The 24,239-nt window shown below is 34.3% G+C and overlaps 1 protein-coding gene across 3 annotated transcripts in view; it reads right to left on the bottom strand.

Moving 5' to 3' along the window:
* LOC140434521 (oxaloacetate tautomerase FAHD2B, mitochondrial) overlaps positions 1 to 24,239 on the bottom strand; it is a 33,624-nt gene that overhangs the window by 543 nt on the left and 8,842 nt on the right. For 2 of the 3 annotated variants that reach the window (XM_072522854.1, XM_072522852.1), the window contains 2 exons: positions 8,648 to 8,873; positions 4,106 to 4,434 (listed from right to left, as the gene is read on the bottom strand). In XM_072522854.1, the coding sequence (XP_072378955.1) occupies positions 4,106 to 4,434; positions 8,648 to 8,873 (555 nt within the window). The remainder of the gene's footprint in view (positions 1 to 4,105; positions 4,435 to 8,647; positions 8,874 to 24,239) is intronic. The other variant, XM_072522853.1, reaches the window with a different exon arrangement.

The raw sequence follows: 24,239 nt of genomic DNA on the forward strand, positions 1-24,239 counted from the left end.
ACCCCTTAAAGTCAGGCCACACGAGGTACAAGAATGTGTATGACATGTTGCGTTTGGTCATATAGTTTCTCGAAGTTAAATTAACCGGTGCATTCATGTTTTTTTTAACAGAACAACAAAATGAAATGAGAATAAACTGTTAGTTTATAAATAAGAAAACGGACAAAAAAAAAGAAAAAAAAAACTACACTCAGGTGCAAAAAAATCGATCCATTCCTTATTTCTTATTTATTTAAAGTTGTATAATTTTAGAGACATTAAATTATGTATGTAAATTTAGGTGTACCCTCGTATACGAGAAATAAAATAATATTTTTAATATTGCTGTTTATATTTCTTAAAACAAATTGGTGTTTCAGGTTTTTGTCAAAAAGGGTCTGAAGCAAGTAGATATTTATTGAATGTTGTTTTTAATTTAACAACCATACTAGTGTAGTGATTTTATTTTCAAAACGTGTTATATTTTTATTTAATTATCCTTCCTAAATGTCTCTAACCCGACAGATGCTGCAAGAGCGGTGACTTTAGTTCAAGATGGTCGTAGCCAATATTATGCAGCTGAAATGTTGGGTGTTAGTCGATCTTCGGTTCAAAGAACAGTTCGGCATTTTAGCGACACCGGTAACTTCACAAGAAGACCAGGATCAGGTCGTAGAAGGGTAACATCCGAAAGAGATGATCAATTTCTGGTCTCATCATGTTTGAGAAATCGGCATCTAACTTCAGTTGAACTGGCAAATCGTCTGAGCGAAGTGAGAAATGTGGATGTAAGCAGATGGACAGTTCGTCGACGACTTGTAGAAGGTAATTTATTATCCAGAAGGCTAGCCCTATCTCCAATACTATCCATAGAACATCGCAGAGCTCGCCTTGCTTTTGCAAGAGAACGTGAAAACTGGAGTGATGCAGATTGGAGCAATGTATTGTTCTCAGATGAGTCCAGATTTTGTCTAAGGTCACCAGACGGCCGAGAAAGGGTTTGGAAAAGACACGGAGAGCGATATTTTCAATGTAATATTGCGGAAAGAATAAGTTATCGGGGGGCTCCGTTATGGTTTGGGCTGGTATCAGTTCAGAAGCCCATACTGATTTAGTTATTGTAGATAGAGGTTCTATGACTGCTGCAAGATACATAACAAGTATTTTAGATTAGCATGTGGTACCTTTTGCTCCTTTCATTGGACCTAATTTTATTTTTATGGACGACAACGCGCGTCCTTATCGTGTTAGAATCGTCAACCAATATATAGAGGAGGTGGGAATTGTCCGTATGAACTGGCCAGCTTGCAGTCCCGATCTCAATCCCATAGAACATCTATGGGATATGATGGGAAGACGTCTTCGAGCACGAGTACCCCGTCCAAACAACTTGGCTGAACTTACAGCGGCTCTTCAAGAAATATGGGACCAATTGGATCAATTTGATATTCAGAGGTTAATTACCTCAATGCCTAGACGTGTACAGGCTGTTATAAGGGCCCGAGGAGGAAACACTAGATATTGATTTATTATCAATGTTTTTCTTAATTTCAGAAAGTTTTGAATATTCTTGTATTTTTGAGTTTTGGCGTATGTCTCTATAAATAAATGATTTTTTTGGATAATCTGTAAAAATTATTTTAATCTAACATATACTTTTACATATATACCTGATTTAAAACTAATATTTTCAAACGTTTTCTTTTTTCAGCAAATAATACCCATGGATCGATTTTTTTGCACCTGAGTGTATTTTAGACAGAGGCCATTATAATTTTTTTTATATAAAAAAATGATCTGAACCCAATTGAATTAGGAATCTTTATTTCTTTTTATTAATTGTTGGAATGTTCCCGTTGTTAAACACTTTTGTAGAAGATCAAATGTCTTGTATTGGGTCTCGGAGATAACGAGACATGACGAAAACATTGTTAAAACACTACTACTTATCCTACCTACTTTCATGACTACGTCATGACCTCTTGGCAATGCATGGAATAAGCAGGTGGCGTAGCTTCATGTAGCTAACCAAAGAGGGTGCAAGTCAAGTCTCCGGCGCTTTAAAACTGGAGCAAATCAGCTAAGCATATACCGTGACAGCAAATTCCGGTCGTCCAGGTGGAGGGTTGAGCTTAGGGTTAAACACCCTATCCTATAAAAATCAGCTGTTACGAGTGTTCAAAGAAGAGAAACCGGACTGATCAAACGTCGACAACTACGCAAGAAAAAGGTACATGATATAAGAACTATATAAGAAATATATGTCAAGGAACAGTTTTATGAAAAGTAAGAACCTGCTAATCACAGACTCCGTGAAATATTCAATGATAATGGCATTAGGTTAATAAACCTAGCAACTTCTCTTAATATGGTCATTGTCAACACATGCTTTCAGCGAAAAATTGGTCCACCATATGGAAAACTTTTATTTTTAGATTTCTGAAAAAAGTTATTTTTTATAAAAAGTTTTACATACTGCAAAACCTAAAATACACTCTTCTTTTTCTTCTTTTTAGCCTTCTGTCATCCATTGTTGGACTAGGCGTCTCTTAACTCCTTTCATCAATCTTTTCTTCTCTTGTAAGGTCTCCAATGTGGTATTGTGGCGTTTCATCGTTGGTCTTTTTGTCTAGTAGTGTGGCCTGCAAAGCTCTGTTTCTTCTTCTTCTTCTGGTTCCTATCCGTTTCGGATGTTGGAAATCATATTGGCAATCATGACCTTGCTCGCTGCGGCTCGAAACAGCTCCGTTGAGGTTTTCTTAAACCATGTTCTTAAATTCCGCAGCCATGATATTCTCCTTCTACCGGGTCCTCGCTTACCTTTGACTTTACCTTACAATATAGACTGCAGCAGGGAGTAACGGTGCTGATTTCTCATAACGTGTCCCAGATATTGCAATTTTATGTGTTTGATCGTAAACACAATCTCTGGTTCCCTCTTAATTTTTTCTAGAACTTCCTTGTTCGTGATCCTTGCTGTCCATGATATTCTCAGCATTCTTCTATAAAGCCACATCTCAAATACCTCAAGTTTTTTAATAGTGGTGTCTGTAAGCGTCCATGCCTCCGCCCCGTACAACAACACAGAGAAAACATAGCATCTCAAATGTCTCATTTTTGTATCTAGGGATATGTTGTGACTTTTGAAGATGGCGCTCATTTTGTTAAAGACCGTTCTTGCCTTTCCTATGCGGCACTTTATTTCCTGTACATTGCTCCACTGTTCGTTTATAATAGTTCCCAGGTAGCAATACTGTTTTACTCGCTCTATCTGCGTCCCATTAATGTATAGATGAGCCCCATTTATATTCTCCTTGCTGATAATCATTTGTTTCGTTTTGTGGGTATGTATTAATGTTTAGTCCGTACTGTTGACTGTACTCGTTTATTCTGTCCATTAGCCTCTGAGGTCTTTTCATCCCGGTCTGCTTCTTTTAAAATGTTTATCATCTTTTGATGTTGAACTCTGAATACACTCATCAAATATTAAATTTTTTCGGACATGTACGTGGTTTGTCAAAAGATATGAATTGTGGATATTGTTAACTCTTATTTTTATTATTTGGCAAACCGCGTATATGACTGAAAACATTTAATATTGGATGATTATATGTTAGGTTTTATAAATTGAAGAACTTTTTATAAAGAATAACTTTTTTTCATAAAACCAAAAATAAAAAAAGTTTCCCATATAGTGCGGACCAAAATGGACACACTGTACAGTTCTTTTATGTTTTTGCATCTGTGTTTTTTACGTTAATTCCTTTCCTTAATTGTTTGCATTTTTTTTTATACCTAACGCTTTTTATTGAGTTTCTTTTAGACTTTTTTTAATTGTCAAACTTTGAATATTGTGCTAAACTCTTGTGTAAGTTTATTGATATTTATTGTTGCAATTTTCAGAGGTATGCGAGGGCATTCTAATATGCGAATTATCTTTAGGGTCACGGATTAAAAAACAAATACAATTTTGATATAAATGATCATAAAACTCATTTCGTGCGATGTACTGTTGTCGTTAAGGAGATATTTAAAATTTTAAAAATAGTTGATTTATTAAAACTGTTTGCATAACCTTAAGCTTTAAGTAAATAGATAAGCTACAATATTAAAAAAATCTACTTACTGAGATAAATATGACACTAAGAAATCAATTTTAAAGATCAGTTCTGAGGTATTTCCATTTTGTTTAAGTACGCCATTCACCCAGGACTTGATGGATAGATTGTTTGGATCAACCTTATTTTTGGTAACTACTACAGGGCCAAGAGGACAAAACGTATCCATACTTTTTCCTAACAAAAACTGTCCGTTATTTCTCTTCTTTTGCCAGTCCCTTGCGCTAATATCTTGAGCTACAGTATAGCCGAATATATAGTCGTTGGCCTGGTCTTGTCTAATTGCTTTTGCTTTCTTTCCTATGACTACTGCTAGTTCTACTTCCCAATCAACACTCTGCAAAATAATAAATGTTTAATTGTATAATAGAAAATGACATGTCTTAAACGCAAAGAAAAGAACTCTGTTTGATGTTATATGTATAGACGCCACCAGTTAAAAATATTTACCAATCTATTTTAAAGAATCTAGACTTATATTAAAAAGAGCTAAAAAGAGCTGTTGAAATGACAAACAAGACACTTCTGTTACAGGAGCGCGTAAAGAAGAAAGAATGGATGACGGATGAAATCCTTGATATAATGGAAGAAAGAAGACAACACAAATGCAAAAATCAAGTGAAGTATCAAGAAACAAGTCACAATATAAAAACAAAGATAAAGGAAGCGAAGGAACGCTGGCTGAAGGAGAAATGCGATGAAATCGAAGAGTGCGACAGAAGATATGACTACCACAACATGCACAAAAAGATCAAAGAATTAACAACTAAAAAGAAAACCAATAATCCCACCCGACACTAATAGACGCAGACGGTAACCTTATATCAGACGACTTGAAGCTCATTGACACATGGAAAGATTACGTAGAACGACTTTTTAACGATAAACGCAAAGCGACAGTAGACCAAGATGACGACATGACTGGACCTGAAATACTAAGGTCTGAAGTGGAAAAAGTCATTTCATCGCTAAAAAACGACAAAACACCAGGTACCGACAACATACAGGGCGAGATCATAAAACTCCTATGCGAAACGGATGACCACTTCTCGATTTTCTGACAGGCCTTTTTAACACCTTTTACGACAAAGGGGAGATTCCGGAGGAATGGCTTCGATCGACCTTTGTAGCCATACCTAAAACACCAAGTGCAAAACACTGTGATCAACACCGCTTAATAAGCTTGATAAATCACATTACCAAAGTTTTTGCTATTGCGCATTGGGCACAAGAGAGGCGATCTTCAGTCTGCAAGTTTTAATTCAAAGATGCAGAGGCATGCACAAGGACGTCCACTTGTGCTTCATCGACTTCTCCAAAGCGTTTGACAATGTCAAACATGATAAACTCATGGAAATGCTCAGGAAGATGCATATTGATGGCAAGGATCTGCGCATAATAACCAGTCTCTATTGGAACCAAAGTGCTGAGATAAAGACGGGCAACTTACACAGTGGGAAGATAGATATTAAAAAGGGTGTACGACAGGGATGCGTCCTCTCGCCGCTCCTGTTCAATATATACCCTGAACAAATCTTCAGAGAAGCACTGGGAGAAGTTTCGGAGGGTATCAAAGTAGGTAAACGGAGAGGTAATCAATAATATTAGATATGCTGACGACACAGTTATTATCGCAAATGACTGCAACGAGCTTAAAAGACTCATGCAAAGCATACACACAGCAAGTCAAGAATATGGTTTAGAACTCAATACAACCAAAACTAAATGCATGCTGATCAGCAGAACACAACAACCTCCGATGCAATTGACATTAAACAACCGAAAAATAGAACAAGTGGAGACATACACATACCTTGGAACCACAGTCAACACAAAATGGGACCAGTCAACAGAAATAAGATAACGAATTGAAAAAGCGCGAAACGCGTTCAACAATATGAAAAAGTGGTTCACAAGCAAAATCTCAATGGAACTAAAATTAAGACTGGTCAAGTGTTATGTCTTCCCGGTCTTGTTCTATGGAGCAGAGGCATGGACCACAACGGAAGCCACCCTGAAGAAACTAGAATCCTTTGAGCTGTGGATATATCGCCGTATTCTTCGGATATCCTGGGCAGACCACATCACTAACGTGGAAGTAATGCAGAGAATAGACAAAAGCAAAGAAATAATCTTCACCGTAAAGAAACGGAAGCTTGAGTACTTCGGACATGTCATGAGGCATACTAAGTACCGGCTGCTACAGTTAATAGTCCAAGGAAGAATCGACAGTAGGAGGGGACCGGGAAGAAGACGACACTCATGGATGCATAACCTGCGACAATGGTTCGGACTAACATCGACCGAACTGTTCAGAGGTGCCGTAAACAAAGTCAAAATAGCCTTGTTAATAGCCAACGTCCGAAACGGATAGGGCAAAGGAAAAAGAAGAAGAAGAAGACTTATATTGACGATCATCAACCTCATTAGTAATATAACAGTCTTCATATCCGTTGCAAATTATAGGAATACATCGCTATCCGTTGATATTTTTTTAAATTTCTGTAGGTCTCAAAGTTATATCGACTTTTATAAGCTTAATGCAAAGTAAAACATTTTTTTCCCGGAAGTCGTCTGTTATAAACCGGTTTTACTGCAGCCAATTGGCTTATTGTACATCTTCCATTCCTATATGATACCCATTCCACGATTCTGGAACCCTGTACCAGCTTATACAGGTCTAAGGAATGCGTACCATATATATTTGGAGTCAATCGTTGTCTCCAAAAAGTGCTTGCCACCTGCAATCCAATGCCTAGCAGCCATGCAAGATATAGTTGACTGTTTCAGGTTCTCTGCTACAGAGTCTTGAGCTTAAGTCTTCATGAAACAATCGTATTGTCTGCAGGTATCCCTTGACTGGCGCATGTCCAGTAAGGAAGCATGTTATGACTCTGAGCTGATTCCAGCTTGTTTCCGCAGAAATTCAGTCCAACTAGCCCATTTTCGTCCAACATATATCTTGCCACGTGTTTGAACTATGTTGCCTTCGGATCCAGGCTTTTTTCCGGTAACAGACGATAGGTTTTGGCACTCACACGGCCGGCTCTGGGCCCAAGTAGCCGATGCTCTTCTGGCAAGTGCATCAGCTCTTTTATTGCCGTATATTTCCCGGTAACCTTAAACCCATACCAATGTCACAATTATGTTTCGCCAGTCTGTCGAGTCCCTCTCCATATTCTCACACTAGCCTAGAGTTCACCTTAGGGCTTATGAGTGCTCCCATAGCTGCTTGGCTATCTGTGTATATATTGATCCGCTTCAGTTCGGAAGCCCTCATGTTAAGTTCCGTTGCAAACTGCAAAATTGCAAAAATCTCTGCTTGAAATACTGCATTCTGTCAGTCTTAGTGAAGTGTTTCCTCAGCCCCATTACTCTGGTGGGCTGATGTCCACTTGGAAAGGTACTTTAGGCCAATATCTGGGTACCATAATATGGTCAGAAATAATCACTCATTTGGTATCTCCAATTTCATTTATAATATTACTATATCGTGATCCAACCAGTACATTACTCAGATTTGCTCGTAGTCTATAATATCCCATCCTCACCTTCCCCCTTATAATTATATGTAAAGGAGGGAGATCCAATAGGGCTTCCATAGCTGCCCTTGATTATGCCCCGCTTAGCCCATGTGATTCTGAGGCAAGCAAGTCTTTGCACCTTACTTACTTTGGGGATGGCACTTTTTGCTGTACCTTTGTGTGTGAGTGTGTCTGTGAGTGTTAATAGTAGCAGCTAGAGTGTGTCTAGCTGCTACTATTAACGTAGTTACCGCTCTCTAAGTTATTCGTTCTATTATTATTGGTTGAACGACAATATTTTAGACTATTTCCTGTGGGGTCACTTAGAAAATATCGTTTATTAAACAAAAACTGTCAATATTCAGGAATTAAAAGATACTGCAGATATAAGAGGAATTGAGCAGTTACGGATGTTGCAAAATGTATTGCAACGTTTTAAAACAACGTTGCAAAGTTTTAAAAATCGCTAGGCTCATTGTATTGAAGTAAACGGATAACATTTTAAGAATCTGCTGTAATCGTCTATACTGGTTTTCTAAAATTCATAATTTTTCTACTATTTACATATTAACATTCCTCAAAATGAATTTGATTACAGCTGCTGCAAGTTTTGTGCGCTATGATTTAGATAAATCTTTTACTGCATCAATTTCGTCAAACTGTTTACTAATTTATAGATAAGTAGTAGACCACGTTATGCTACTCTTAGGATATAAACTATTAAAGATGATTTAAATTAATCGCGTTTAAAATAATACATTTAGATGAATAAATACATTCATCTAAATGTATTATTTTAACTTTGGCTAAGATAATGTAAATGTAGTGATAACTCTGAAATTATGGCATTTAGATATAGGAAACATTACATGAAAAATAATGGGTATATCCTAGGGCAAAAGGCAAAAAATATACTTGGTGTTCCACTTGAAACGAGAAAGTTCATTAGATCTCCAGAGAAACGGAAGATCTGACAACAATGTAAATACCACGAGAAAAAAAGCTAAATATCGCTACAAAACATACATTACTTACATCCGTGATAGGTGGAATTTCTATATTGTCGTACGGTCCAACAATCACAGATGAAAATTTACTGAATATCATCGGTTCTTTTGGCTCAGGTATATTCTGTTCCGAACAATGTCCACTGTAGTTCAATCCGACGCATGCTACTTTGTCTGGTCTAGTTATCGGCGACAACAGATCTACATTTTCGAGAGAAGTTACAGATTTTCCTTCAGCTACTATTCTGAAAAAAAAACATTTATTTTTATAAATAGATATAGAAATATAAATATACAATAACCATATTACAAATTTCAGTTTAAACTTTGACAGTATTGATAGTGGAAAAAGGGTATATGGTATAAGAGGCTAGGACTTAATTACTAATCATCTCTTACAATACTTAGACCCCTTTAACATCCGGACTAAACCAAATGTACAGTTCAATCTCCGGAACATCAGAACCTTTTGCTTGTCTAGGCCGTGTAGTATAGATCTACATCAAGATTTAAGTCTTCACCGCTGCTCTACGAATCTAATCCATTAAAAAGATGAAGCAGAAGCTACAATCTTTCTCAATGAAACTATCAGGTAAGATATACTAGGAATAAACGACAGAGTTGCGCTGTAAAAGACTTGGACCGCCCCGAAAAAAAAAGTTAAATGTTTCATAATGACGATTTTAATAAAAATGGGAAATTATTTTTGATTCTACTAAATTGGATAGATATTGTTAAACTTGCTATTGAAATACATCTAAATTTACAAAATAAACTTGACGATGATTTGTTTACCAAACGACGATTAAAGCTAACTTAAAACTGTTTTTTTTGATCCCTTTATTTAAGGAAAATCGAAGATATTGTGTCTCTAAACAGCCTCCCTAAACATCTGATTGCTTCCTTTTTACCACGATTTTGAGACGGATTATTGTAACTCTTGGGTGCGTATATCTGAATATTTCCGATTGCTCGAATTTCATACTTCAGTAACATTTACAATACATTTGCGTCCTTTACCAAAGGGAATGTTAGACTATATATAATCCTTTTATGAATGCCTAACTAGGGTTCTTTTAATTTTCACACCTAACCATACTTTTGATGTAATGTGACAGTTAACTTTAATTATAAGCTCAATAAATCCAATAAACGATCTTTTCTTTTGCAATTTTACCTTCTTGTCGTTTTTGGTGTTGGTTCTTGTTGTTATAATCCCACATCCAACGAAAATGCACTCGATATCGATAAATATTATTACTATCTTATAGTAGACACACACTCATGAATGGACTTAATTGAGATAAAAAATTTCCTCTAAAACATCTCTATGAGAGATGTTTTAGAGGAAATGATCAAAAAATCTTAAGTTAATAACCGATTTTAACAATTTTTTTAATGTCATGTAATAAAAGGTCTACTTGGGACATAATTTAAATGTTTATTCAAATTTCCGGGATGTACTACGATACTTTTTTGATCGAAAATTGATTGATTGATTATTATTATTAGGGATTTTTTATTAAAAATATTCCTACCCCACTAGATTTAGAGTGGCTGCAAATAGCTATAACGAAATTTCATTAAAATATGTTTATTAATAACAAAGTTATGATAACTTAAAATTTTTGTGGTCATCTTTATAAGTTTTTCTACGCCAGCGTGCCACGATTCAAGCTCAACGATGGGCTTATCGGCAGTAGGGGCAGTATTTGTCATCTAAAATTACTCCAACTCCGTTACGATGAACTGGATCATTATTATCAGAATAATATAGTTTTTTTCAAGATTTTAACTTTATCTGAACCTGGTTACCTAACTTCGATCAAACTTAATATCTGTAGCATTCCTAAGAGTTACATCTCGTGGCATACGTTTGCGAGTTTTCTGTTTGCATTTTCATTGTAGTTTTCTTGGGAAAAATTTACCAGAGTGGTTTCCCGTTGCCTTCTCTGGTTTGAATTTTAGCCGATCCTCTAGACACAGGCGCTATTTGCAGCTGCCCATTCTGGGTCAGATACTGCGTGCTGGTTTTGGTCCACCCCGGGTATTTCATTTCCCCGGTACCATCCAAATACATGAATTAATACAAAAGCTTATTTTTAAAATTTTATAATTGTTTATAGATTAGTATTTACAAATGGAAAGTTTTTAATGAAAATTAATGAATATGTAGTCCCATTATTCATGATTATTCTTCTTTTTTCGATTAAAGAAGTCTGCAACAGTACCTAAGTTTATTTGATCTATTAATAGTGAGAGGTAGGAATTTTTGTGTTTCCGGAATGTTTCCGACAATGAATCTATCAAAATAATCACAAGTTGAGTGAACGGACTTAACTTATGTTAATAATTTACAGAACGTATTTTAACGCCTTAATGTATGCTGCCATGAATAAGGGCTTAAAATCAATTTGAAAAAAACTAAGTGCATGATCATGACTAAATCAGCTGTTGTAAAGATCAGCTTTTTAATAACTCTTTATTAAAAATACTGTAATTGAGAGCATGGATGCCCACAAATACTTGGGAACATGGATAACATCAAATATAGACCAAATCAAAGAAATCAAGATACGTACTTATTATTATATATTCTTGAATTTAAAAAGTCTATGTTGTCAGAATATAAGAATTAAAGCTATGGCTAAAGATGCTTCCGTGTTGTGTATTCTCTAATTTTCTTTATGGTTTGGAGCCATAACCACTACAACAAGTATATATTAATACAGTGGCTCACCCAAAATTTGTCTGAGGGGGGGGGGGGTTTGCAATTTTTTTATGCTACCTCCATTTTGAGTCTATCGCCGTATTCCCGTTCTCCTCCGCCAATCCTCCCGGTCAAAGGCATGCTCCTCCTCCAAACCTCTCGATTCCATTGCTCTTCTAATTCCTTCATTCCATGAGCGTCCAGGTCTACCTCTTTTTCTTCCAGGGGGCCACCTATTTTTCTTCATGCTGACTTGTAACCCTCATTTTAAATATTCTCTGTATAGACGCTTTATCATAAAATCTAGATCATAAGAATCTTGAGCTAGGACGACTTGGTCAGCCGCAAAGTTCAGGGAGAACAGTACGTCATTTCCTATGGGGATTCCCATTTCCTGGCAGTGGTTTTTCCAATTTTGGAGGACTGCCTCAATATATAAATTAAACAGTAAGGGTGACATACTACATCCTTGTTTTAGTCCTTTAGTTACTTTTATTGGCTCTGATAGTCTATTTCCGATTTTTAGGTAAGTAGTGTTATCCCTGTATACTTCTGTGATTATTCCTAAAAGGTTTGGACTAATGTTGAGTTGTTTTAAAGCTTACCACAATTTAAGTCTTGGAACTGTATCATACGCCTTTTCTAGGTTGATGAAGACTAGATGTACTTCAGTACCACCCGCTATTCTTTTTTCTATTAATTGTTGAGTATAAACAAGTTATCAGTGTAAGATCAAAGATCAAAAATTCAAACGTCAATAAACTTATTTTAACCTTCATTTGCGGCTTATTTCCATTAAAATAGTAATTAGATCTTATCTCTGTCGTTGACCCGGTTAGTGTTTCTCTTCTTTTTCTTTCTTTTTAATGACTGCTCGGATGTAATTGTGAACACTATTCCATCCCTCCGTACTTCCCGTCATCTTCACGATCATCTCTCTTACAGTCATAGGGTTCATACCTATTTCTTTATACATTCTGTTTCTCTCCACCGTACATCTATTACACTCCAGCATTGTGTGAGTTACAATATCGGAATATTCGCAGTATAGGCATTTATCTGTATCTGTCTTTCTGAACCTATGAAGATACGCCCTAAAACAGACAATCTACTCAGTCCCTTAGGCTCGGGATCAGCATCTTGGTCCATTGGGCAACATCTTCCTTGTTGTTCCACTCTTCTTGCCATTTTCCATTGATCTTTCCCTTTTTTCTTTTTTTTATAGCTGTTGTCAAATGCTCTCTTCTCTCATAGAGATGTCTGTTTTCTACTGCTAACACATGCAGAGGAACACAACCCATGATAGTCCACAAGGCCGCCGCAGATACAGTCCTGTAGGCGCATACTCGCAACAGACTCGTTCTGTCTACTTTTTCACAAGCCTAATATTAGGTATCTATATCTAAATATAATGAAAAATATTATTAATTATTGTGTATTAATTATTGTGTATTTATACAATAATTACTGTGTTCTACATATTTAAAGTGGTAATTTAATTATTCAATTAGCGTTTTGGATTTTTTGTATTGTATGAGAAAGACAAGTTACATTTTCCTACTATTCTTTATATATTTTTTACTTTATATGCCCTGGAGGGGGGGGGGTTAACCTCCAAAATTACAGAGGAATCCTATGAATACCTAGGATTCAAAGTCAAACATGGAAGTAACTAAAAGAATAAGAAATGAAGTAGAAATAACAAAAACTTAAGTACTTGGGACTTGTGATGAAGGACAAAAATACTCCTTATTATTACAAATCATTATGCAAGGCAAAATTCGAAGAAAGTCAAATGTGGGAAGACAGCGACGGCCAGCAAGATCTACATAGTCATGATGATTTCCAACCTTCGATATAAGTAGGAACTTGAAGTAGAAAGATAAGATATGTATTTCAAAATGAACGAAATACAAAATACCACTTAAATAAATTTTATAATTCTTAGAACGATCGAGAAGAAACAGGTTTAAACAAACGAACCAAAAATACAAAGTGGAGATTATTAATAAATATGCAAAAAACAGAATGGACGGACCAAGTACATAGGGTGATTAAAATTTTAAAAATGATGCATCTGATAGTAGTAGCGCTAGAAGGTCAGATGGTACTAAAATGGTGACAACGAAACAAATTCAGCAAACTGTTTTACCAAAAACACCAAATTTAATAAACCATTGCTGTTACCATTTATTGGTCTATGTCTATATCCGGAGCTAAGCATTGTATATAATGAAAGACAGACAACCATATTTCCAAGAATATTATATAACGGTCTCCCACAAGGCTCAATTCTGAGTCCTTTATTATTTAATGTTTATACTGCAGATCTGCATGGTTTGATGGATGAAAAATGCAAAATAATTCAATATGCAGACGATATATGTTTATATACCAGCCATAAATCCTATGAAGATTGTACGTTGAATCTAAAACTTAGCTTTAGTAATATAGATAAGTGGGTGAAACAAATGGGTTTTAGTATATCACAAGAAAAATCTTCGATTGTATGTTTCACTAGACGTAGACAAAAAGTCACAGGCAAATGCCAGATAGGTGATTATAATTTCCCCTTAGCAGAAGAGTATAAGTATCTAGGCATGATCCTAGATAAAAAACTCGTGTGGTCCAGCCATATAAAGTACGTAAAACAAAAGTGCGAGCGTGGAATTAACCTTCTGCGTTTCGTTTCTAAAAAAAGATGGGGTGCAGATCAAAATATATCTTTAATGTTTTATAGATCCTACATACGATCCATTCTGGATTACGGTTGTGTTCTTTACGGTTCAACATGCAAAACAAATCTATTACCTCTTGACAGAATACAATTTAAATCAATAAAAATTTGTCTAGGAGCTATGATGTCTTCACCAAACCAAGCAGTTCTAGCAGAAGCCCAGGAACCACCTTCACACATACGTAGGCAAATGTTAGCCAACAAACGTCTAATAACATACAGATCGTTTAATACAACTATGGTTCACAAAATAGGTTTACTTTTGACAGAAAATTTAACAAATTCTTATTGGAGAATAAAAAATTCTCCTCCTCTTGCAGAATCTTTTATCGATACGAATTCATTTCAATCTTATATATTACAGCTACCAAAATTTCCTTTTTACATACAAGACTTTGAAGTTCTGATAGACAAACCAACCATTATAATGCCCTCTTATTCAGACTTGCCAATTTTAACTAATATGATATTCAAATCCATACTAAGCAAATTAGGGGAAGATTTAACAATAATTTATACAGGTGGTTCAAAAACTGTTGAAAGTACTGGTTTCGCTTTTTTTGTTTCAAACAACAATTATGTTGAGAAATATCGAATTCCTGAATGTTGTTCTATTTTTTCAGCCGAGACTGCTGCTATACTGAAAGCACTAACTTGGTGTGTCACTAATTATTGTGAGAACATCGTAATGGTATCAGATTCTCAGGCAGTATTACAAGCTATTCGTAACCATCCATTGGATAGTTTTCAAAACTCCATTATACTTGAAATCAAAAAATTATTACATGATTGGAAACGAATTAGTGGATGGTATGGCAAAAAATACATCTAAGATATCAGAAATTACAAATTTTTACTACTTTAAAGATCTTTTTTCTATTATCAGGAGTATTGGCAGGGAAAGATGGATGTCAAAATATAAAGAGGTTCAGAAGACTTCAAGAAACCATTACTTTTCTATTCATCCATGCTTACCAAAAAATATTCCCCATTTTAATTTTAACTATAATAAAGTACATTCTTCGTTAATAATCCGGTTAAAACTTAACCATGGCCTCTTTCCAGAGCATCTACATAGGATTGGAATCTATGAAACCCCTTTCTGTCCTTGTGATGATAAAACTGTCGGAGATTTGAACCACTTATTTTTCGATTGTTCTAATCATAGGGAACAGACTCGAAGCCTATATATAGATTTAATTGATCTCAATATTAGCCTACCAGTTAACATCAGCAATCTGTTATCTTATTCTGACAAATCTATATATAATATTCTAATCAAGTTTATAAACGATTCTAAAATAAAAATTTAAACATCCTTATAACAATTTTCTGTGGCAAAAAGATTTTTTGTCTAATGCCATCTCTCTCTCTCTCACACACACAGACAACTATATTAAAACTATGTAAACCAACTTTCATTTATGACAACTCGAACTCTACCAAAGTTTTTGCTGCTTCTCTAAGCGATACATGATTAATATTTTTCATGTTTTAGCTTATTGACAAATAATATCACAATGCCACCTTATCTGTTACATGTTATATTATCTAAAAATAAACTCCTACTTCTGTTTCTGAGATAAAAATTTGTTTCAAATAAAAATATTTAGTTAGAGACATAGGTACATTTATTTACCATGTAAGTCCAATAAAATAATAAATTATATCCATTATCTATGAGATACAAACCTTTTATTTCATCTTTGATAAACAAGAGAAACACATTTTCGTCTTGTTCATTCCAGTTAAAAAATATTTACCGTTGGCAACGGTTCAATCCGTTTACGTCATTTTGATAATATAATCGTTAGCGTCCTTGCAAAATAAATATTCGAAAATAATAAAACTAAATTGATTATAATTAAGTAACGTGCCAAAGTTTATTCAAGGACAAAATATGACAAAATACAAATCATAATAAAATATATAGGATACACCCTCGAGCATAAAATAGGGTTACCCGTAATTTGAATTTATTCTAGAAATTATTTTTCTTTTTTCACTACTTTTGGTTATAACAGAGTTTACTAATGTATTACAGCAGCAAATGTATTGAAATAGAAGAACTGCAGAAAAAAAATGACACGTTTAATAAAAAGGTGCAGAAATAACTGGACCATGTAGGTCAATTTCAAATAGTTACTTAATAAACAAGGAAACATCATAGTCAATGAACAAGACAAACTGGAGAGGTGGAGGGAACATACGATATATTTGAAGAACTGTTTGATGACGAAAGAACAGAAATACAAATCGAAAATATATTGACTGGTTCAAACATAATCTTCGATTAAATGGGAAGAGCTATACAACTATCAAAGAATACGAAAGCAACCGGATCAAATGAAATTCGAAGCGAAATAATCAAACTACTCGACGACAAAGGCAAGAATTCTTTTTTAAACCTCTTCAATAAAATATACGAAACAGAGCATATACCAACAGACTGGCTACTGTCAACATTTGTAAAGATAGTGCAAATACTCCTGACCATGGAGCTGCGCGAAGGCGGAATCAAAATTCACGTAAAGGCAGAAAGGTTCTATTGTAAACCAAATTTCGTCTACTGCGCCGAACTCTGAAGTGTTTGCCCTATCTCTAATGATACCGAAAAAAATAAACGCTCAACAATGTAGCGATCATCGCACTATCAGTCTAATGAACCATGTACTGAAGATTTACTTAAGAATACTGCATTCGAGAATTTACAACAAAATAGAAGAATAACTAAGTAAAACACAGTGTGGTTTCAAAAACATCCTTGTAACCAGAGAACCACTATTCAGTTTGTAGATCTTGGTTCAAAGATGTAGGGATATAGAACAACCAGTTTATATATGTTTTATCGACTTCTAAAGGGCCTTTGAGCGGGTTACCCAGGACAAACTGATAGGTGTCTTGAAACAGATGGGAATTGATGACCAAAACCTCCGTATTATCAAAAATTTGTATTGGCATCAATTGTGCAAACCTACGAACTGGTCAGAATACGATGGAAGCAATGGAAATACCACGTAGAGTTACACGGTGGTATATTAGTATATATTAGGTATTAATTTCAACAATCTCAGATATCTCGACGACAAGGTGCTGATTGCATTTGATGAAAAAGAGTTGCAACGACTTATAAACAGGGTGACCGAAACATGTGTTGAATATGGGCTAAAGCTTAACACTTCTAAGACAAAACTTATGGTTGTCAGCAAAACAGAGTTACAACAATGCCCATCAGAGCGTATGGAATAGAGTTAGAAAGAATCCATAATATCACCTATTTGGTTAGTTAACGTTATTTAATGTACCTATGTTAACGAAAACTGGGATATAAGCAAAGAAATAAGAATACGCATTGAAAAAGACAGAGATGCCTTCTATAAAAGAAAATTTTCATTAATAGAGATATTACTTTAAACCTTAAAGCCTTTGAGATGTGGATTTACCGACAAATACTACGGATAACAAGTCGTATCAAAACACGAATTAGCCCATTTTGGTTTTTGTTCCATCCCCACTATTCTGCATTTTGATCATTCTCGTACCACTGCTGAACCTGGTAATAGGTTCGGATCGAATGTTGTCGTGCTGCTGCTTCTGTTGGTCGTAGTGACGAAATATTAAATTTACTTTTATAGGCTGGTTTTGTAAAGCAAGCATATCTGTATTCGCTTAAAGATATGCTTTTCTTACTTTTAACATCACTGTAACCGTATAATTCAACAAGGAAGCGTTCCCCTGCTTTAACAATGATCTCTGAATGAATTTCACTTTTCCTTGATAAAAGAGTGCAGATGTTGTATCACAGCCACTGAAAGTATCCAAAAATAAAATATGATCTGCAGCTGTTTTATCTATGATACTTTTAGTGGAATATATTTGTTGAGCAATTTTTACTTTTCCTGATTTGAGAAAATTCACGTTTAAACGCGTACATAGAGCTGTCAAAAAAATAAAAAAATCTATATCTTCGCCGTCTACTATTACGGTATCGAATACAGGTGAAACATCCTTTTGCTGTATTGTTGTTTAGCGTATCCGCATCTTCCGAAGTTTGTGAGACCATTAAATTCTCAGCTTCAAATTTTGTCTTCAACATTCTAATGAGGCGGTCCTTGTTCGCGTTATTCCCCCGAAATTTATCGTGTGAGACAGTTGGAATCATTGTTTCGTCAACAAGTATGTATAATGGAGCAGTTATTCGTGATCGTCGGGTCGGAATCACTCCGCATATTTGGTACTACGATTTGCTACATCTTCAGGATATCCGTCGAATACGGTTATGACAGTGAATTTTTATTTCTATCGAACGTACGTGATGTAGTTATTGCTTGTCAAATAGATGAAAATGGTTGGATGGTGGTAAAGTGCCCTTCGTTGATGACTTACATTGTATCCAGAATGTTGCTGCCATTATCGCTTTTCAATTGCGAAGGCATTTAAAAGCAATATTCTGAAGACATAAATTTTGGTGATATAATCGCATCTGCGGCAATAGAATATTTTAGAGAAATATATGAAAAACGTGGGGGTTTAAATGAATATTTTGTGGCGATAGTACGCCAAAACTATTGATTTTAGATAAAAAATTGCAGAAAATTTTCTCTAGTTTATATAAATGTTTTTCTCGTAGAATGCGTCGGAAAGCAGATATTGTAAAAAAAACTTAAAAAAAAAAACTGAAAATTCGGAAAGTACACATCTAAATCTGTAATCTTACCAATTTTAAAAACTCCCGGAAATCTTTCCAGGTAACCCCCTTTTTTTGACCAAATGACTGAGCTATAATGTTTCTGCTGTTATCTAACCTTTATTTATTATGTATTTGAAAAATATTAGTATTATGCATATTAATAATTATTATTATAGGATATACCTAATAATGTGAACATATACTTATAGTGTAAACATATTTAAAAATAAAATGAACTGGATAGCTGTTGAAATGGATTGGTTGAATATAAATAAATGTTAAATGCTAAATATACACAACTACAAACTAAAATGAATGTTGTCCATGAACAATTATTGGTAAGTCAAGGTTAACAAACGTTATTAATAAATAATGTACATATTTAAAACCAATCTTCTTTTTATACATGCTCGTTTTAAAAAATTTAAGCTATCACGTCATCATCATTATCCACCAATTTAGAATATATTTGGATTCTATCGGCGTTCATATCTATTCCATATATAGAAAAGTACGTAAAAATATTTTAAATGATCTGGTGTTCCGACCGCGTATTATATGGTTTTTATATGACGTATTTACCATTAAAAAATATAATAAAAATTTCAAACATCAACATCAACATTAAATTTATTTCTGATTTAAAACATGATCATAGACATTTAAAGTACTCAATAACAAAAAAAAAATAGGTCCTTGACTTTAACGTTTTTCTTGAAATCCGGTTAAAAATACAATTTAGATTAAATTTATACTTTCCAGATTTTTATTGTTTTTTTACATTTACTGAATTTTGCAGAGCATTTTACTGAAATTTTGAATCAGTTACAAGCGCGAAATCAATTTTTTTAATAAAATTTGAAACAACTCGACGGTAAAAATTCGATATCTATTGATCAGAGTGCCCTATTGACCAAAGTCACCGTATATTGTTAGAGACAATAGAGACTCTGCAAAACCTATAACATAAAATTTCGATTTTGAGTTTTGGCAACAAATATGAGGCATTTGTAATTGCCTAAAAAACGCCGAATCTCACCGCCGAAACTCCGAAAGGACCTCACGTCACTGGAAATGCTTCCACGAAGGCGGCATTGGGTGAAATTTATAGCTGAAGTTGTGTAATTAATGGCTTTATAGATAAACGTTCTACTGTATCAAACTTAGCTGTAATAACTCAATATATGTCAGATGTTTTGAATTAATCACTATACAAGAAAATAGCTTCAGAACAATATCAGATGTTTTGGATGTACAAGGTCAAGTAGATGTGATATATACTGATTTTTCTAAAGCGTTTGATAAGGTTGATCACAAATACCTCCTCTTTAAATTATCAAATTTGGGATTTGCTGGAAACATTTTAAAGTTACTTGAAAGCTATTTAATAGGTAGGAATCAATTTGTATCCTATAATGGTTTCATATCAGAATTAATCTTTACTACAGCCGGTGTTCCACAGGGATCAAATTTAGGTCCATTGTTGTTCCTATTATATATCAATGATTTATTTTTAGATATCAATTACAGAAAATTTTTGCGGATGATCTTAAAATATACTGTAAAATTAAAACAATTGCTAACTGTATAGATTTACAGAACAATCTAAATTATATAGATACTTGGTGTGTAAAAAACAAACTTTTTCTTAATGTCATTAAGTGTAAAATAGTAAGTTACTCTAGAACGGAAAATAAGGTTGATTTTAATTATGTAATTCAGGGGTCAGATCTTGAAAAATGTAATAGCATTAAAGATTTAGGAGTTATATTTGATTCAAAATTAACCTTTAACAACCATATTGAGCAGAAAGTATCCGATGCTATGAAAATGTACGGTTTTATCATCAGAAACTGTAGACATTTTAGCGATATAAGACCGATTAAACTGCTGTATCTATCGCTGGTGCGAACAAAACTAGAATATTGTAGCTTAATTTGGTATCCCATTTATAAATGTTATATGCAACAGAAAGGTACAACTGAAACTTTTAAAATATTTAGCTTTTAAGGTTGTGTCACCTCGGGGGAACAATTAAGGGTCTAACCACCTTCTGATATCCCCGGGTGCTCTGTAGAGGGCTTCGAATATACTGTCGAGAGCTCCTCTACTTAAGTCCATTTTCGGGTTATGGACTTGGAAAATATTTATCTTCGGTGTCTTGCCTTGAAAAAGGCAAGATATTTCTTATATGACAATTTCTTCGTCGAAACAAAAACACCAAGTTAAGTTGAAACAATTCTCAGCCACAGAGTATGGAAAATAATTGCAGGAAGCAGAGCCCCGAGAGCACTAAGCTCCCGGAGAGCCCGTGAGGGATTGACTTGCTGACCTGAAAATCGCCAATATTTATATGCGCTGTTCAAGCGATAAATAGGGATTTCCAGGTCAAGAGCCAATGGGAAAATTCGAGGCGGGGCGATGCGTATCGAAATGCGTACTAGTCCACAGACTATGGCATTCGATGACAGTTGATGGAGTATATCCTGTCCATGGTTATGATTACGATTTGTTATGTAACAGGTTTAATATTGTAAGTTTAGAGTTAAGAAGAATTATATTTTCCGTTTCATTTTTATATAAGTTGTTACACAACTGTATTGACTGCAGTGATATATTAGATCAAATTAGATTTAATGTGCCAAGAATTACTTCCAGGTCAACTATCGTGTTTACTTGTCCACGTGCGAGAACAAATATGTTACTGAAGTCACCCATTTATATTATGTGCAATAATTATAACAAAATATGCAACCATTGTGATATTTTCTCATGCTCAATTAATCATCTGGTTGATACCGCACTGGTTTATGGAGTACATTAGAATGTTAATTTTTTTTGTGTATTTTTTTTTATTTCTTATATGCGTAGTGATTTGTTTAATTATATTGTTCTCACTCTTTATTTTGTTTTTCACCTACTTATTTTTTGCACTTATTTTTTTACTTGATATTTTTGTATCACCTACTAATGATTGTATACTAATTAAATATGTATCTTAAATTTTTACCCTAGAAATGGGAAACTGTTGGGTAAAGCTATTATTTATTTATTTATTTTATTTATTTATTGATACTCTTTGTATTCTTTTCGATCTAACAATTTGAAATTTCACCAAGTTTGGTAGGCGTTACAATTTAAACAGGACCTTCAGATCGGTAACTAAATTTTTCGTTCGAATAAAAATAGTTTAAAAAAATCAGTCTTTGTTTAATTTTAAAATCAGTATTTTCAAAATGGCTTCTGAGCTGAAACTTGAAACTTGCGATTTTTGGTTTATACGTTTATATCCAAAATTATATACACTGTGAAAACCACTTACGGAATAAAATTGTTTGTGTCCTTATTATAGAAAATAATAAAAAACTCTGGAACACGTTAACTTTTAAATTTAAATGTGCGCTTTTTAAACATAAATTTAAATGTACAGGGTGATGCAAGTCTGGCATAGTGATTAATCCTTATTTTTAATGAAACACCCTGTAGATTTTTATGTTTTTAAAAGATTCTTAACAACCCGATTTCAACGAACTATATCATGTAGGGTCTATAATAAATATTACAAGGTGAAATTTTGAAATTAATAATGTATCGCGTGTTATGATATTATTTTAAATTAGCTAAATACAGACAATACACTTCTACTCTCAGTGTCAGTATATTGGGGAAAATTTCTGTTTAGTAACCGTGTTAACATTTTTTGTCATGAATAAGTAAAAACTGCCTAGATACTCTTCTAATTAAACTAAATCGGCAAATAATGCGGATTGTTATCAATCAGTTGTTGGTGTGTTGACATTTTACATTAAAATAATAAATTCTTAATTAAAAGCTAATTTCTTGCAGAAATAAAAATGAAATATTTAACTAAGACCCACCGAATTGAGATTTTAATGATGATCGGTTACGGGGAGAATTGTAGAAGTCAAGTTGAAGTAGCAAACTTATTTAATCAGAGGTATCCTCAGTTGTCTAATATTGTACAAGGTAGTGTGTCTAAAATTTATGCACAATTCAGAGAACTTGGACATGTCAAACCATTAAAAAGGTTAGTCTTTGTATGTGGGTATATTTTATTTTATAAAAACCCTTAAAAGGGCAACATTACAAGCACGAACGTTTTCGGAACAACTGTTCCATCATCAGGTTAAAATGCCTAAAATAAGTATAAACCATTTAGTTACAACAAACGTGGTTTAAAATTTTGACTAAGGTTAAAAACAATAAAATGGTTATACTTACAGGTTAACATGCCTGAGCCACCAAAATATTTGGGTAAAAACCCTTTAAATTGAAAAATGTTACCGAAGAATGTACATGATGTTTATAATACTATATGATGTTTAAACATCATATAGTATTATAAACATCATGTACATTCTTCGGTAACATTTTTCAATTTAAAGGGTTTTTACCCAAATATTTTGGTGGCTCAGGCATGTTAACCTGTAAGTATAACCATTTTATTGTTTTTAACCTTAGTCAAAATTTTAAACCACGTTTGTTGTAACTAAATGGTTTATACTTATTTTAGGCATTTTAACCTGATGATGGAACAGTTGTTCCGAAAACGTTCGTGCTTGTAATGTTGCCCTTTTAAGGGTTTTTATAAAATAAAATATACCCACATACAAAGACTAACCTCTTTTGTTATACGTGGTATACAGCCAGCTACAGGAATTATTTTCCTTGTGGAATTTCATTAAAAAGAAAACCGAACTTCATTGAAGATGAGGTGAAAGTGGATATTTCGCAGAGAATCCAACTTGCACATCAAAATTGCACGTCAAAATAATGTGAGTCACACAAATGTCCTAAGGTGTCTCCATGAAGAAAAACTTCATCCATATAAATTGACTTTTGTGCAGGAGCTAACAGAAGACGATCCAGATCGTAGAATGGATTTCTGCGAAATAATGATGGACAAAATGAAATAGCTCTTGGCACAATTCTTTTTTTTGATGAATCAACGGAGAGGTAAACCGACAAAACTGTAGATATTGGTCAGCGGAGAATCCTCATTGGATGCGTGAGACACACACTCAGTATCCTCAAAAGTTTAATGTTAGGGCAGGTATTATAGGAGATTATATTATTGGTCCTATATTTGTAGATGGTAATTTGACAGCGGAAAACATTTAAGCATGCTAAGAGACGATGTTCTTCCTCAGTTGGCTAACTTATACCCCAATCCAATAGATCCGACCCTACCGCATGAAACTGTCTGGTTCCAGCAGGACGGTGCAACACCCTATTATGCTTTAATGGTGAGAAATTACTTGAATGAAATCTTCTTCAATAAATGGATTGGACGAAGGGGTACTATCGAGTGGCCAGCTAGGTCGCCAGATCTTACGCCTTTGGATTTTTTTCTGTGGGGTTATCTCAAGAACAAAGTATATGGAACACAACTAACTAGCATTGAAGACCTCAAAGAAAGGATAACTACAGAAATACGGAATATTTCACCTCAA

The sequence above is a fragment of the Diabrotica undecimpunctata genome, chromosome 2, assembly GCF_040954645.1.
Source record: "Diabrotica undecimpunctata isolate CICGRU chromosome 2, icDiaUnde3, whole genome shotgun sequence".
NCBI classification, from domain to species: Eukaryota; Metazoa; Arthropoda; class Insecta; order Coleoptera; family Chrysomelidae; genus Diabrotica; species Diabrotica undecimpunctata.